The sequence below is a fragment of the Drosophila bipectinata genome, chromosome XL, assembly GCF_030179905.1.
Source record: "Drosophila bipectinata strain 14024-0381.07 chromosome XL, DbipHiC1v2, whole genome shotgun sequence".
Classification (NCBI taxonomy): domain Eukaryota; kingdom Metazoa; phylum Arthropoda; class Insecta; order Diptera; family Drosophilidae; genus Drosophila; species Drosophila bipectinata.
In genome coordinates, this window is record NC_091734.1 from 11,874,858 (window position 1) to 11,890,278 (window position 15,421).

At 45.7% G+C, this 15,421-nt stretch overlaps 2 protein-coding genes across 3 annotated transcripts; both read left to right on the forward strand.

The window, feature by feature from the left end:
* Positions 1-350: 350 nt before the first annotated feature.
* On the forward strand, positions 351-4,564 carry rb (adaptor related protein complex 3 subunit ruby). Of its 2 annotated transcripts, none has more exons than XM_017233713.3 (4): positions 351-1,294; positions 1,348-2,188; positions 2,243-3,475; positions 3,528-4,564. In XM_017233713.3, exons 1-4 carry the CDS (start codon positions 653-655, stop codon positions 4,319-4,321), a joined length of 3,510 nt encoding a protein of 1,169 aa, XP_017089202.2. In that variant the 5' UTR covers positions 351-652; the 3' UTR covers positions 4,322-4,564. The 2 variants fall into 2 exon arrangements, with proteins under 2 accessions (XP_017089202.2, XP_017089203.2); XM_017233714.3 differs by having other exon boundaries at positions 352-1,294; positions 3,534-4,564.
* A 1,685-nt stretch (positions 4,565-6,249) lies between these two features.
* LOC108132168 (importin-4-like) lies at positions 6,250-8,985 on the forward strand. Its single transcript, XM_017251485.2, has one exon. The coding sequence runs from the start codon at positions 6,250-6,252 to the stop codon at positions 8,983-8,985; it is 2,736 nt and encodes a 911-aa protein (XP_017106974.2).
* Positions 8,986-15,421: the final 6,436 nt, after the last annotated feature.

The window sequence follows — 15,421 nt, forward strand, 5'->3', positions numbered from 1 at the left end:
GTGATTTATATTTTAAATAACAACGGATTGAGTAAAAATATGCATGGATAAAATATTAAAGTAATTCAAATTATTAGTCAAGGTGGCAACCTTTTTTAACATTTTTCTTTTATAGTGGCAACGCCAAAGACTGTCACTTCAAAATCGATAGAAAAATACCAGATTGCACAAATAATAAACTTTTAAGCAATTGACTATGGAAATGAGTTATTTTTTTTATAAGGGATATTAATAATAGGCACTGCCATTAAAAGCAGTTAAAAAAGAAAAACAATAATATTAATTGTTGTAAGAACGAAAGAATAACGGTTGATTGTCATCGGAGAAAGTAGTCATCGCCGACGTCTATCGAAAGCTGCTCACCACTCTGACACTTCATGAAAGCTAAAAAAAAAAGTAAAATGAAATAATTTACGGCTGTTTTTTCATCGCAGAACCGTAGTTCCCCGTTTAAAATTGCACGAAGCGTGGCGGAAGACTTCCTCCAGAGATTCCACATTCCAGGACAGCGAGAGAGCAGCAGGTTTCAACGCAGACGCTTTTGCCACGGCTGCCAACTTGGATTTTTTTGTGTGCCAACTTCGGACTTCATTGCACGCCCACGCACCCGTAACAACGGATACGAACAGGGAGCAGTCGCCAGTGGGACAGGATGCAACAGAACGCGGCCAGCAATCCGTTCTCGATGTCCACGTACGTGGAGCGACCCCAAATGGGTCTGGACGTGGAGTTTGGACAGGACCCATCTAGTGGAGCCGCCTTCTTCCAGAGCGACGGCCGCAAGCACGACGACCTCAAGCAGATGTTGGACAGCAACAAGGACGGCCTGAAGCTGGAGGCCATGAAGCGCATCATCGGAATGATTGCCCGGGGTCGGGATGCCAGCGATCTGTTTCCGGCCGTGGTCAAGAATGTCGTGTCCAAGAACATCGAGGTGAAGAAACTAGTGTATGTCTACCTGGTTCGCTATGCCGAGGAGCAGCAGGACCTGGCCCTGCTCTCCATCTCCACGTTCCAGCGCGCCCTTAAGGATCCCAATCAGTTGATTCGCGCCTCTGCCCTGCGCGTACTCTCCTCCATTCGGGTCAGCATGATTGTGCCGATTGTGATGCTGGCGATCCGGGACAGCGCCGCCGACTTAAGTCCCTATGTGCGCAAGACGGCAGCCCATGCCATTCCCAAGCTGTACTCGCTGGACGCGGACCAGAAGGACGAGCTGGTGATGGTGATTGAGAAACTGTTGTCGGACAGGACCACCTTGGTGGTGGGCTCTGCTGTCATGGCCTTCGACGAGGTGGGTTTTCTCATTCTACTTATCTTTCATTTTTTCTAAAAACTTTGTTTCAGGTCTGCCCGGAGCGGGTGGATCTCATCCACAAGAACTACCGCAAGCTGTGCAACCTGTTGGTGGATGTGGACGAGTGGGGCCAGGTGATCATCATCAACATGCTGACCCGCTACGCCCGCACCCAGTTCGTGGATCCCAATGCGGACGATGATCTGGCCGATGGTGTGGCCGAAACGCCGACCAACGAGCGTTTCTACGACGAGTCCTCGCACTCCTCCTCCTCGAATAGCGACGACGGCAGCAGCGACGACGAGGCCAAGACCAAGTCTCGTCCCAAAAACGGCGGCGGCAGCAACAGCAACAACAATAACGGCGGCAGTCGTACCCCCAGTTCCCCTGGAAGCAGTTACCACATCGACGTTGACCACCGGCTGCTCCTGCGGCAAACGAAGCCCCTCTTGCAGTCCCGCAATGCCTCGGTGGTGATGGCAGTGGCGCAGTTGTACCACCATGTGGCGCCCAAGAACGAGGTGCAGCTGATAGCCAAGGCCCTGATCCGGCTGCTGCGTTCGCACAAGGAGGTGCAGAGCGTGGTGCTCAACTGCATCGCCTCGATGTCCACCAAGCGCAAGGCCATCTTCGAGCCCCATCTCAAGTCGTTCTTTGTGCGCACCAGCGATCCGACGCACCTGAAGCTCCTCAAGCTGGACATCCTCACCAATCTGGCCTCGGCGGGCAGCATCTCGCTGATTTTGCGCGAGTTCCAGACCTATATATCCAGCAGCGACCGTTCCTTTGTGGCAGCCACCATCCAGGCCATCGGACGCTGCGCCTCCAGCATCAAGGAGGTAACCGAGACCTGCCTCAGCGGCCTGGTTCATCTCTTATCGAATCATGATGGTGGGTATTCTACGCGCATGTTTGCAACCCTTTGTAATACGAACCCCCTTCCAGAGCACGTTGTGGCGGAGAGCGTTGTGGTGATCAAGCGTCTGCTGCAAACCAAGGCCGCCGAGCACTTCGAGATCATCACCCAGATGGCGAAGCTGATCGATTACATCAACGTGCCGGCTGCCCGGGCGGCTATCATCTGGCTGATTGGCGAGTACAACGAGAAGGTGCCGCTGATAGCCCCGGACGTGCTGCGCAAGATGGCCAAATCCTTCGTGGACGAGCAGGACGTGGTCAAGCTGCAGGTGCTGAACCTCGGCGTTAAGCTCTACCTGACCAATCCGCAGCAGACCTCGCTGCTCTGCCAGTACGTGTTCACGCTGGCCCGCTACGATCCCAACTACGATGTGCGCGACCGCGCCCGTTTCCTGCGCCAGATCATCTTCCCGGCCAGCGGCAATAGCAGCGTTCTCAGCCAGAACGCCCGGCAGGTGTTTCTCGCCAGCAAGCCGGCTCCGGTGCCGGAGAGCAAGTACCGGGGTGGTAACAACTTCCAACTGGGGTCCCTGTCCCACTACCTGAACATGCCGGCGGCCTGCTACAAGGAGCTGCCGCCCTTCCCGGCCATTGCGCCGGACTCTTCGGTGCGCAACATTGCCGGTTTCATGCAGGAGAAGCTGCCGGGCGAGGAGTCGCCGGCAGGGCGCTCCAAGGAAGCCTCCGGCGGCGGTGCCGGCAAGAACAAGAGTGCCGGACGCGAAAAGGGATTCCTCTCGGAGTCGGAGGACAAGTCGTCTGCCTACTCGGATTCCGGCAGCAGCAGCGGTAGCGGCACCAGCGACAGCGAGTCGGACAGCGACGACACCGCCAGCAGCGAGGAGGAGGAGGCGCAGGCGAAGGGGAAGGCGGTACAGCCCGCCAAGGTTTCCACGAAAAAAGAGCCACAGCCCTCGGGCGATCTAATCGATGCTGGAAGCAACGAGGTCGTGGCCACCGCGCCGGAAAAAGCCGCCACCAACAATAACAGCAACGCTGCCGGTTACTCCGGAACCTCGGAGAGCGGCGACTCCTCGTCGTACAGCGGGAGCAGCAGTAGCGAGGACAGCGACTCGGGAAGCGACAACGAAGCCGAGCAGAAGGAAGCCAAAAAGCCGGAGGTGGAGACCAAGTCGAAGCCGAAGGAGAAGCAAGAGAAGCAGCCCTCGAAGAGCAATCTGGATCTGTTACTCGATCTGGATGATATTCCGCCCATTGGTCCTGTGATGACGCCCTCGCTAGGAGGATTCCTAACGCCCGGTAAGCCCCAGACAGAGATTCTCCCAAAATAGATTCATTATCACGTATCCAGGAACAGGTACTCCCTTAATTGGTGGCCAGGCAGCTCCACTGCAGCCGCAGCACGCCAGGAACCGGGTGGAGCTGGTCGGGCCATCGCACATCGAGTTCAAGCACAAGGAGCTGCTGAATAAAGTGAGCGGCCACGGACTCCAGCTGGGCTACCGCTTCACCCGCGCCCCCCACCTCTTCTCCTCGAGCATGTGCTCCATCGAGCTGCAGTTCCAGAACCGCGGTGAGCAGGAGATCACCAACGTCCGTCTGGGTCAGACCACCTTGCCGGCGGGCATGCAGCTGAACGAGTTTGCGCCGGTTGCGGCACTGCAGCCGCAGCAGACGGCCAGCGGGATCCTGGGCCTGGACTTTAACGACTCCACGCATGCCGTGGACCTGGAGGTGGTCTCCAGTGCGGGCAGTTCGCGGGTGCAGCTGAAGCCGCCGGTGGGCGAGCTGGTGCGGTCCGTCCAGATCGGGGAGAGCTGTCACCGCGAGGAGCGGGCCAAGCTGCGCGGCATGAACGAGCACCAGTGCGAGCTGCGCGGCCTGAGGAGCGACCTCATCGACGTGTCCGCCCTGCGCCAGAAGGTCGTCGAGTGCATCAATGTGGCGCACACGCACAGCTCTCCGAACGGGCAGCTGCACTGCTTCGCCGGCCAGACGCTCAGCTCGAAGAGCCTGGTGCTGCTCACGCTGCAGTGGCAGACGGAGGACGCCCTCACCCTGCTGGTCAACTGCGAGAAGATGGTGATCGGCTCCATGGTGCTCAACGAGCTGAGGAACGCCCTGCAGCTCAGCTTCGCGATGTGAAGCGACCCAATGTGAAACCAAGCGAGATGGCAGATGGCGAGTCCACTAGAGACAGTCCGAAGGGAAAAGCGAAGCCGCCTCACTACGTAAAACTAAGCATTGACCCATAGACATTAACTATATACTGTAAAGGACAGAGCGATGGGGATCCTTGGGGGCTTCGGGCACTACAAGATCCTTGAATTTAATTCGCCAGGCCCAGGGATCTCCGGTCGCCTCCTCCAAAATATACATGAATCATGATTCTATCGCTTTTACTATTCCTATACAAAGCTGAAATTGATCCTACTCCAATCCAATTCCAATTCCAACTCCAAATCCAATCCTTCCTAGTTAGTTATGATGGTGTGTGTATATGTATGAGTGCCCGCACTATATATTTGTAACACTCTGGAGTGGAAATCGTACGTAACGTGTAATTTGTAAAGTGTTTGATGTTGTAAATCTGTTGCCTTCGTGCTCTATGCGGCCTTCTTCAAATCGTAGCAAAGACAAACGAATATCGAATCTATATATATATATACACATATGTATATACTATGTTCATATAATATACAGCGCAAAATGATAATGCATTCTTCTGCCAGAATCAAGAACAAAGGGAGATCCATGTCGCAATCGATTTTCCCCCAACTAAGAAATTATGCAAAAAAAAAGAAGAAATAAAGCTTGAATTTTAAATTGTAAAATTGATTATTTTTTGTGGGTGTTTTAGAGCTGAGATCATAGATTGTATGTTATTTTTGCTCTCTACATTAATTTTTTTGATGAATCTTAAGAGCTTTAGATTAAGTCTAAAAGGTTTTTCAAGAAAGAAATATAGGAAGAAATTTACCCTTTTCTTGATTGATTTTAAAGCTTGATTTAAAACCATATTTTTATATATATTATATTTATATATTTTATATCCACGATAATTTTTTTTGATGAATCTTAAGAGCTTTAGATGTACTCGTATGGTTTTTCAAAAAAGATATTTATGAAGAAAAGGGTAAATAAAGCTTGATTTTAAATCTTGAATATCTCAGAAAGAGTTAGAAAATTTAATTTTTATAAATCTCTAGCTTTATTTTTTTTTTAAAGAAGCAAAATATGCTCAAAAGATATAAAGTTTACGTTTTAAAATGTAAAGTTGTTCATCTATATGGGTATCTCAAAGATTTTTTTTTTTTTTAATCTTTTGAACGTTTTATTTACAATCTGTCCTCAGGGACAATAATTAAATTTTTTAAGTGAACCTTGAAAATAGGAGTTCGATAAATACAAGTTATGAATCTTAAAAGTTAATTTAGTACATCCAGTGGATGCCTCCTCTATATATTTCATCTATATGGGTATCTCAGAGATGAAATCACAAAATATAATTGTTTTAAAATTTACTTTTTTATTTTTAATCGTTTTCTTGTTTCTTGTTAAATCATATTATTTATATTAAGTGATAAGATCGTATTATAGTTTTGTTCTATAATTTTATTGTTTGACTTTTAAAACATTTTTTTAAATTTCATGAATCTTTAAACTTCTAGGATTTAAGCTTTATTTGCCCTTTTTTATCTTAGAGATGGGGTTTTAATAAATTTTAATGATTTAATAATATCCTAAATTTATAAATCATGTTTATATTTTGTTCAATATTTTAAGCTTTAGCTTTATATTTATGTCCAAGAGAGAAGCATATAAAACAAGAAAATAAATACCATATTACTTCGGACGGAGCTGAAATTGATACACCCTTGGAGTTAAAGATCGGTTATAATTCTCCAATATCGGATATAGTAGGCCAATATTTGTGAAAACAAAATATTCATAAATATATCCATCCCAGTAGGCTCCAATTCGTCTTGAAACTAACCTGTCTGGAAGTGGTGTAGAGCTCACTCTGATTTTGAAACTCGAACGAGAAAGCAAGAAAAAAAAAGAGAATCGACATGGAAGCGGATTTAGTGAATATAATAAATGGACTTTTGAGCTCCGCGACCAATAATATTCGAACGGCTACTGCAGCCTTGGCGCAGGCCATGGAGAATCCCGAGGTGATGCTGGGCTTCTGCAACATCGTGGTCTCCCCCATGCTGACTGACATCCGCCAGTACGCTGCGGTGATCCTCAACAAGCGACTGTCGAAGCCGCGACATTGGCAGCTCCTGGGCCAGGATATGCAGGGCCAGATCAAGCACATGATGCTGAAAGCTCTAATCGCCGAGGAGGAGAAGATTGTGAGGAGTGGCATCGGCCAGGTAGTGGGCACTCTGGTACGCCACGAGGCGGACAAGACCGACTCTTGGGTGTCGGAACTGTTTGACTTTGTTTTGCAAAAGTGCACAGTACAGGATCCAAGAGAGAGCGAGCTCGGATCGTCAATATTATGCACCCTCGCCGACACGGCACCCGACCAGTTCATCCACTTAGTGGATAAGGTATGCCACATGTTTTCCAAGGTCATGGTTGAGGCGACAAATCAGGGAAACCTCGTCACTACAACGGTTACTAATCTCATAAGCTGTATGACCCATCTGATGCATATTATTAAGGGGAACGAAGATGCGGAGAAGACCCTGGCCGCACTGATGCCCCACATCTACAACACCGTGATAGCTTACGCCTGGTCGCATGACTTATCAGAATTCCTGGCAGTATCACAGATCCTAGAGAGCGTCTCGGACCACATCCCCAGGCTGTTAAACGATGTGAAGCCCGCTTTGGAGTGCTGCCTGATAGTGGCCAGCAGCAAAGATTTGGAGGATGCCATCCGCTGCGAGGCAATTACCTGTGTCCTGGGCATAGTACTAATTAAAAAGGAGACGGTGATTAAAGAGGAGCTACTAGAGCCAGTCCTTAACATTACGTTGGAGGTGATGTGCTGCTCCACGAGCGACGACGACGAGGTCTACTTCGACCGAATGTTCTACGCCCTGGACACCTTTATCAGACACCTGAAGGACGAGGTGAAGCCGCACTTGGTTCTCCTGATGGAGCGTCTCTCCAACGCCTTGGTAGGCCAAACCACTCCCCGGCTCTGTAAACTGGCCTTGTCCACCATAGCGTCAGTGGCTGCTGCTGCCAAAATGGACTTTTTGCCATATTTCCCAATGGTGCACAACGTCATTTCACGGTACATAGTTTTGGAAATACCAGAGAACTATCGACAGATCCGGCTCGAGTCCATGAAACTCCTGGCGGTCATTGCCCGCGTCGTCGGGAGGGAGAACTTCCTGCCGCTGGCTAAGGAAACTATGCTATTCTGTCTGTCGATTTTGGAGCACAAGGCCGATGACAAGGATCTGCGCAGGCACGCGTACATCCTAATGGGAGCCCTCTCAACCGTGGCCAACGAGGAAATGGGTGCTGTTTTCCCCAAGATCATGAACCGCATTTTGGAATCGGTCCACCCGAGGACCAAGGACGATGAAGAGATGCGGGAGAGTTCCGAACTCAACGAATCGCAGACGGAGGACGATGACCTCTTCGAGAAGGAGCAGGCCATTGTGGCGCTGAGGGAGTTCGCTGCCAACTCCGGCGCTGCTTTCGCTCCGTATCTTCAGCCGTCGTTCGACTGCGTCCTCAAGGTAGTCGACAGCCCCTACGTCTCCATTCGCAAGGCCGCGTTGGAGGCTCTGACCCAGTTCGTTATCGCTCTCTACAGGATCGGGGATGCAGAGGGAGTTGCTCGCGCCAGCCTGGTGGTCGTACCCATGTTGGCCCAAGTCGCTCGCGACGACCAGGAGCAGTCGGTAATAATTGCCGCACTGGCAACACTCGGAGAACTGTTTCAGGAAGTAAAAGGTGGCGTGGTGCCCACAATCGAGTTGCGAGGGATTATCTGTGAACTCATCAAGGACTTGATGACCAACAAGGCAGCTTGCCCAGACGGTGATGGGAATGGCGACGACGACAACGACGAGGTGGAAGGCGAGAACGTGGTCATGGAGCATGCGGCCCGATTGCTGCCGCTCTTGGGCCTTGCCTTGGAGCCCAAGGAGTTCTCCGTGTACTTCGCACAACTGCATCTTCAGTATGTGGAGCACATCCCGAGAGATCCCAGTGCCACTGACTACTGCTACATCATTTACGGTGCCTTGACCGACTGCCTTCAGAGCCTGGGCACCTGGATCGTCGAATACTTCGACCACCTATGCTTCTTGTTCATCCAGGGAACAGCTCATCCGGAAGGGAACACCCGCAAAAAGGCATACTACGGCCTGGGAGAGCTGGTCTTGCATTCAGAAAGAAGGTCTTTCGCTTCGTATCCGATTATCCTGCAAGCCCTCTCGAATGCCATTGCCACGGAGAGGGACCCCGCTGCCCTGGACCACATTATAGCAGCTCTCGCCCGGCTATTGGTCACCCACATGGAAGGTGTGCCCCTAGTTGATGTCCTCCCAGCGTTCATGTCCTACTTGCCGCTACGCGTGGAGACGCGCGAGTACCTCTCGGTCCAAAAGGCGTTCCGGGTACTCTTCGTCAAGGCACGACCTGCCGTTGAGCCGTATCTGGAGCAGATGCTAGTAATCACCGTTCAAATGGTCCTCAGGAAAGAACTACCCGACTCCCAGTCTACCGAAGATAGCGTCAACTTCATCAGGGAAATTGTACATCATTATCCACCGTTTTTTCAAAAGCTGTCTAGTTTCGAAGAGTGTGCGAATCTCATGCCCTTGTTGTAACTGCAAGTTGTACATTGGAAGCTATTTTCTGGCAAGTATTACAAGTTCATAATCAGGATGATTTTCGAACTAACATTTTTTCAATTTCCAGTTGAAGTTTTCTTGTCCGAAGAGTCTTGAGATGTCTTGCCGGGGAGTAGAATTCAGGTCTTCTTGAAGTCGTAACTGTAAGTATTACAAGTTCAAAAACCTTCCAAAACTTACAGGATGGTTTTTTCCTTTAGAAGTTCTTCAAAATTCCCTTCCTGCATCGAGAGGCGAAATACCAACCACTAGAACTCCAGCATTGCCAGTTCCAAACCTTTCTAATCTCACAGAAAGGCTTTCCTGCTTAAAATTTTGAAGAGAAAAGCTTTCGAATTTTCCAACCCAAGTTGCGACCACTTATAAGGCAACTCCAATAAACGTTATATGAAAGGAAATTTAAGGGAATTTTTTCATTTATTTTTAAGATATCTTTATTGCAAAACCCCTGAGTAGTTCTCCAAGAAAAAAAAGTTACGATACAAGAAATTAAGCCAACCAGTTACGTGCTTGAGAGGTTGTGTTGCTGGAGAACAGTGGCGGATTTAACAGGTGGGCAAAGGCGCGCCTGCCCACTGGGCCCCCCCCGACGAAAGGCTTTCAGGGCCCCTCGTGCTGAAAGTTACACCTTCGATTTCTTTTCCACAAATCTGCATCAAAATCTGGCAACAAAATATTTTTTAGATTTTTTTTTCAAATTTTCTGGGCTGTCCCCTTCAAAATGTGCAGAAAGCATGGGGAGCCCCATTTGACCCACTGCGAAGGCCATATCTTAGGAAATATTCATCCGATTCTTGAACGGAATACCTTAAACGATTTGTGGATCGATTCTTCATAAATCTGCATCAAAATCTGGGAACAAAATATTTTTAAGATTTTTTGTCAAATTTTCTGGGCTGTCCCCTTCAAAATGTGCAGAATGCATGGGGAGCCCCGTATGACCCACTGCGTAGGCCATATCTTAGGAAATATTCATCCGATTCTTGAACGGAATACCTTAAACGATTTGTGGATCGATTCTTCATAAATCTGCATCAAAATCTGGGAACAAAATATTTTTAAGATTTTTTGTCAAATTTTCTGGGCTGTCCCCTTCAAAATGTGCAGAATGCATGGGGAGCCCCATATGACCCACTGCGAAGGCCATATCTTAGGAAATATTCATCCGATTCTTGAACGGAATACCTCAAACGATTTGTGGATCGATTCTTCATAAATCTGCATCAAAATCTGGGAACAAAATATTTTTAAGATTTTTTGTCAAATTTTCTGGGCTGTCCCCTTCAAAATGTGCAGAATGCATGGGGAGCCCCATATGACCCACTGCGAAGGCCATATCTTAGGAAATATTCATCCGATTCTTGAACGGAATACCTTAAACGATTTGTGGATCGATTCTCCATAAATCTGCATCAAAATCTGGGAACAAAATATTTTTAAGATTTTTTGTCAAATTTTCTGGGCTGTCCCCTTCAAAATGTGCAGAATGCATGGGGAGCCCCATTTGACCCACTGCGAAGGCCATATCTTAGGAAATATTCATCCGATTCTTGAACGGAATACCTTAAACGATTTGTGGATCGATTCTTCATAAATCTGCATCAAAATCTGGGAACAAAATATTTTTAAGATTTTTTGTCAAATTTTCTGGGCTGTCCCCTTCAAAATGTGCAGAATGCATGGGGAGCCCCATTTGACCCACTGCGAAGGCCATATCTTAGGAAATATTCATCCGATTCTTGAACGGAATACCTTAAACGATTTGTGGATCGATTCTTCATAAATCTGCATCAAAATCTGGGAACAAAATATTTTTAAGATTTTTTGTCAAATTTTCTGGGCTGTCCCCTTCAAAATGTGCAGAATGCATGGGGAGCCCCATATGACCCACTGCGAAAGCCATATCTTAGGAAATATTCATCCGATTCTTGAGCGGAATACTTTAAGCGATTTGTGGATCGATTCTTCATAAATCTGCATCAAAATCTGGGAACAAAATATTTTTAAGATTTTTTGTCAAATTTTCTGGGCTGTCCCCTTCAAAATGTGCAGAATGCATGGGGAGCCCCATATGACCCACTTCGAAGGCCATATCTTAGGAAATATTCATCCGATTCTTGAACGGAATACCTTAAACGATTTGTGGATCGATTCTCCATAAATCTGCATCAAAATCTGGGAACAAAATATTTTTAAGATTTTTTGTCAAATTTTCTGGGCTGTCCCCTTCAAAATGTGCAGAATGCATGGGGAGCCCCGTATGACCCACTGCGTAGGCCATATCTTAGGAAATATTCATCCGATTCTTGAACGGAATACCTTAAACGATTTGTGGATCGATTTTCCATAAATCTTCATCAAAATCTGGGAACAAAATATTTTTAAGATTTTTTGTCAAATTTTCTGGGCTGTCCCCTTCAAAATGTGCAGAATGCATGGGGAGCCCCATTTGACCCACTGCGAAGGCCATATCTTAGGAAATATTCATCCGATTCTTGAACGGAATACCTTAAACGATTTGTGGATCGATTCTCCATAAATCTGCATCAAAATCTGGAAACAAAATATTTTTAAGATTTTTTGTCAAATTTTCTGGGCTGTCCCCTTCAAAATGTGCAGAATGCATGGGGAGCCCCGTATGACCCACTGCGAAGGCCATATCTTAGGAAATATTCATCCGATTCTTGAACGGAATACCTTAAACGATTTGTGGATCGATTTTCCATAAATCTTCATCAAAATCTGGGAACAAAATATTTTTAAGATTTTTTGTCAAATTTTCTGGGCTGTCCCCTTCAAAATGTGCAGAATGCATGGGGAGCCCCATTTGACCCACTGCGAAGGCCATATCTTAGGAAATATTCATCCGATTCTTGAACGGAATACCTTTAACGATTTGTGGATCGATTCTTCATAAATCTGCATCAAAATCTGGGAACAAAATATTTTTAAGATTTTTTGTCAAATTTTCTGGGCTGTCCCCTTCAAAATGTGCAGAATGCATGGGGAGCCCCGTATGACCCACTGCGTAGGCCATATCTTAGGAAATATTCATCCGATTCTTGAACGGAATACCTTAAACGATTTGTGGATCGATTCTCCATAAATCTGCATCAAAATCTGGAAACAAAATATTTTTAAGATTTTTTGTCAAATTTTCTGGGCTGTCCCCTTCAAAATGTGCAGAATGCATGGGGAGCCCCATTTGACCCACTGCGAAGGCCATATCTTAGGAAATATTCATCCGATTCTTGAACGGAATACCTTAAACGATTTGTGGATCGATTCTTCATAAATCTGCATCAAAATCTGGGAACAAAATATTTTTAAGATTTTTTGTCAAATTTTCTGGGCTGTCCCCTTCAAAATGTGCAGAATGCATGGGGAGCCCCATTTGACCCACTGCGAAGGCCATATCTTAGGAAATATTCATCCGATTCTTGAACGGAATACCTTTAACGATTTGTGGATCGATTCTTCATAAATCTGCATCAAAATCTGGGAACAAAATATTTTTAAGATTTTTTGTCAAATTTTCTGGGCTGTCCCCTTCAAAATGTGCAGAATGCATGGGGAGCCCCGTATGACCCACTGCGTAGGCCATATCTTAGGAAATATTCATCCGATTCTTGAACGGAATACCTTAAACGATTTGTGGATCGATTCTCCATAAATCTGCATCAAAATCTGGAAACAAAATATTTTTAAGATTTTTTGTCAAATTTTCTGGGCTGTCCCCTTCAAAATGTGCAGAATGCATGGGGAGCCCCATTTGACCCACTGCGAAGGCCATATCTTAGGAAATATTCATCCGATTCTTGAACGGAATACCTTAAACGATTTGTGGATCGATTCTTCATAAATCTGCATCAAATATTTTTAAGATTTTTTGTCAAATTTTCTGGGCTGTCCCCTTCAAAATGTGCAGAATGCATGGGGAGCCCCGTATGACCCACTGCGTAGGCCATATCTTAGGAAATATTCATCCGATTCTTGAACGGAATACCTTAAACGATTTGTGGATCGATTCTCCATAAATCTGCATCAAAATCTGGGAACAAAATATTTTTAAGATTTTTTGTCAAATTTTCTGGGCTGTCCCCTTCAAAATGTGCAGAATGCATATGGAGCCCCATATGACCCACTGCGAAGGCCATATCTTAGGAAATATTCATCCGATTCTTGAACGGAATACCTTAAACGATTTGTGGATCGATTCTCCATAAATCTGCATCAAAATCTGGGAACAAAATATTTTTAAGATTTTTTGTCAAATTTTCTGGGCTGTCCCCTTCAAAATGTGCAGAATGCATGGGGAGCCCCATATGACCCACTGCGAAGGCCATATCTTAGGAAATATTCATCCGATTCTTGAACGGAATACCTTAAACGATTTGTGGATCGATTCTTCATAAATCTGCATCAAAATCTGGGAACAAAATATTTTTAAGATTTTTTGTCAAATTTTCTGGGCTGTCCCCTTCAAAATGTGCAGAATGCATGGGGAGCCCCGTATGACCCACTGCGTAGGCCATATCTTAGGAAATATTCATCCGATTCTTGAGCGGAATACTTTAAGCGATTTGTGGATCGATTCTCCATAAATCTGCATCAAAATCTGGGAACAAAATATTTTTAAGATTTTTTGTCAAATTTTCTGTGCTGTCCCCTTCAAAATGTGCAGAATGCATGGGGAGCCCCGTATGACCCACTGCGTAGGCCATATCTTAGGAAATATTCATCCGATTCTTGAGCGGAATACTTTAAACGATTTGTGGATCGATTTTCCATAAATCTTCATCAAAATCTGGGAACAAAATATTTTTAAGATTTTTTGTCAAATTTTCTGGGCTGTCCCCTTCAAAATGTGCAGAATGCATGGGGAGCCCCATATGACCCACTGCGAAGGCCATATCTTAGGAAATATTCATCCGATTCTTGAACGGAATACCTTAAACGATTTGTGGATCGATTCTTCATAAATCTGCATCAAAATCTGGGAACAAAATATTTTTAAGATTTTTTGTCAAATTTTCTGGGCTGTCCCCTTCAAAATGTGCAGAATGCATGGGGAGCCCCGTATGACCCACTGCGTAGGCCATATCTTAGGAAATATTCATCCGATTCTTGAGCGGAATACTTTAAGCGATTTGTGGATCGATTCTCCATAAATCTGCATCAAAATCTGGGAAAAAAATATTTTTAGAATTTTTGACAAATTTTCTGTGCTGTCCCCTTCAAAATGTGCAGAATGCATGGGGAGCCCCGTATGACCCACTGCGTAGGCCATATCTTAGGAAATATTCATCCGATTCTTGAGCGGAATACTTTAAACGATTTGTGGATCGATTTTCCATAAATCTTCATCAAAATCTGGGAACAAAATATTTTTAAGATTTTTTGTCAAATTTTCTGGGCTGTCCCCTTAAAAATACCCTTCAATGTACCCTGAAAAAATTTTGCCCACTGGGCCTTTTTCCTTAAATCTGCCACTGCTGGAGAACGAGTCGAGCAGCACTCTTTCTTCAAGAAAGCTAGAGCTTCGCTATATTGTCAGCTGAAGGATATCTGGAAACTAAAACAGAGACATACGTAAGTAGGTTTATCCATTCGATAGGATGGAGTGCTGGTGTGAACCTCCAGAAGACGAGGACTGTTATGGACGACTCAATCTATGATACTCGTGAGGACGCTTTTATTGTTTTTATCGTGAAAATATTTTTATTCCAAAAGCCCATAGAAAGTCCTCCAAATAAAACAGAAAGTATATATATGGTATCTTTTAAAGGAACTTTAAATTCTTTATCATGTGGAATGTTTCAAATATTTGATAAGAGCCCACGTAGAAATATTGACTAAAAATAGTGAAAAAGGGCTATTGGCAGTACTAGGCCATAAGTTCGTACCGTTCGAGAGTGGCCTTTGCCCTGTCAATGCACCTTTGGACCCTTTAGAAATGTATAGAGTTTCATAAGAGTTTTTCATATCTTCGTTTTTTTTTAAGCTTCAAAGCTCGTAACATCCTTGACATGTTCCCCTTAAAGATCAGATTAAAGTCAGAATTGGTTATAAAAATGTATTTTTAAATAGAAGACTCTTCTTTGTAATGAAGAGCTAACGTACGGAGGTGGCATCTCTGGGTTATCGAGCGAGAATCGGGATTAACCGTGGTTGCCGGCCAGGTCTCGTCGGCTAATGGGTGGGTCCTGGAAAGCTCCCTTCTCTCTCCCTGATGCTTGCCTCTTGGATCGTAATTGGATCGATTATAAAGCGTGCACGACCTCACATATTGCGAAGTTCAAACAAAGTCTCCTCTGAATCGATGGATCAGGACGCATCATGGTCCTCGAGAATCTTAAAGGGTTGAGCCTCGGAGGTCGAAGGGTTCTTCACTTCATTATAAATTCCATAT

Excerpts from the sequence above, each read along its gene's own strand:
- rb (XM_017233713.3), top strand. The coding sequence starts at position 653 with ATGCAACAGAACGCGGCCAGCAATCCGTTCTCGATGTCCACGTACGTG. Across the intron at positions 1,295-1,347 it reads CTGTCATGGCCTTCGACGAG|GTCTGCCCGGAGCGGGTGGA; the intron begins GTGGGTTTTCTC and ends ACTTTGTTTCAG. Across the intron at positions 3,476-3,527 it reads AGGAGGATTCCTAACGCCCG|GAACAGGTACTCCCTTAATT; the intron begins GTAAGCCCCAGA and ends TCACGTATCCAG.
- LOC108132168 (XM_017251485.2), top strand. The coding sequence starts at position 6,250 with ATGGAAGCGGATTTAGTGAATATAATAAATGGACTTTTGAGCTCCGCG.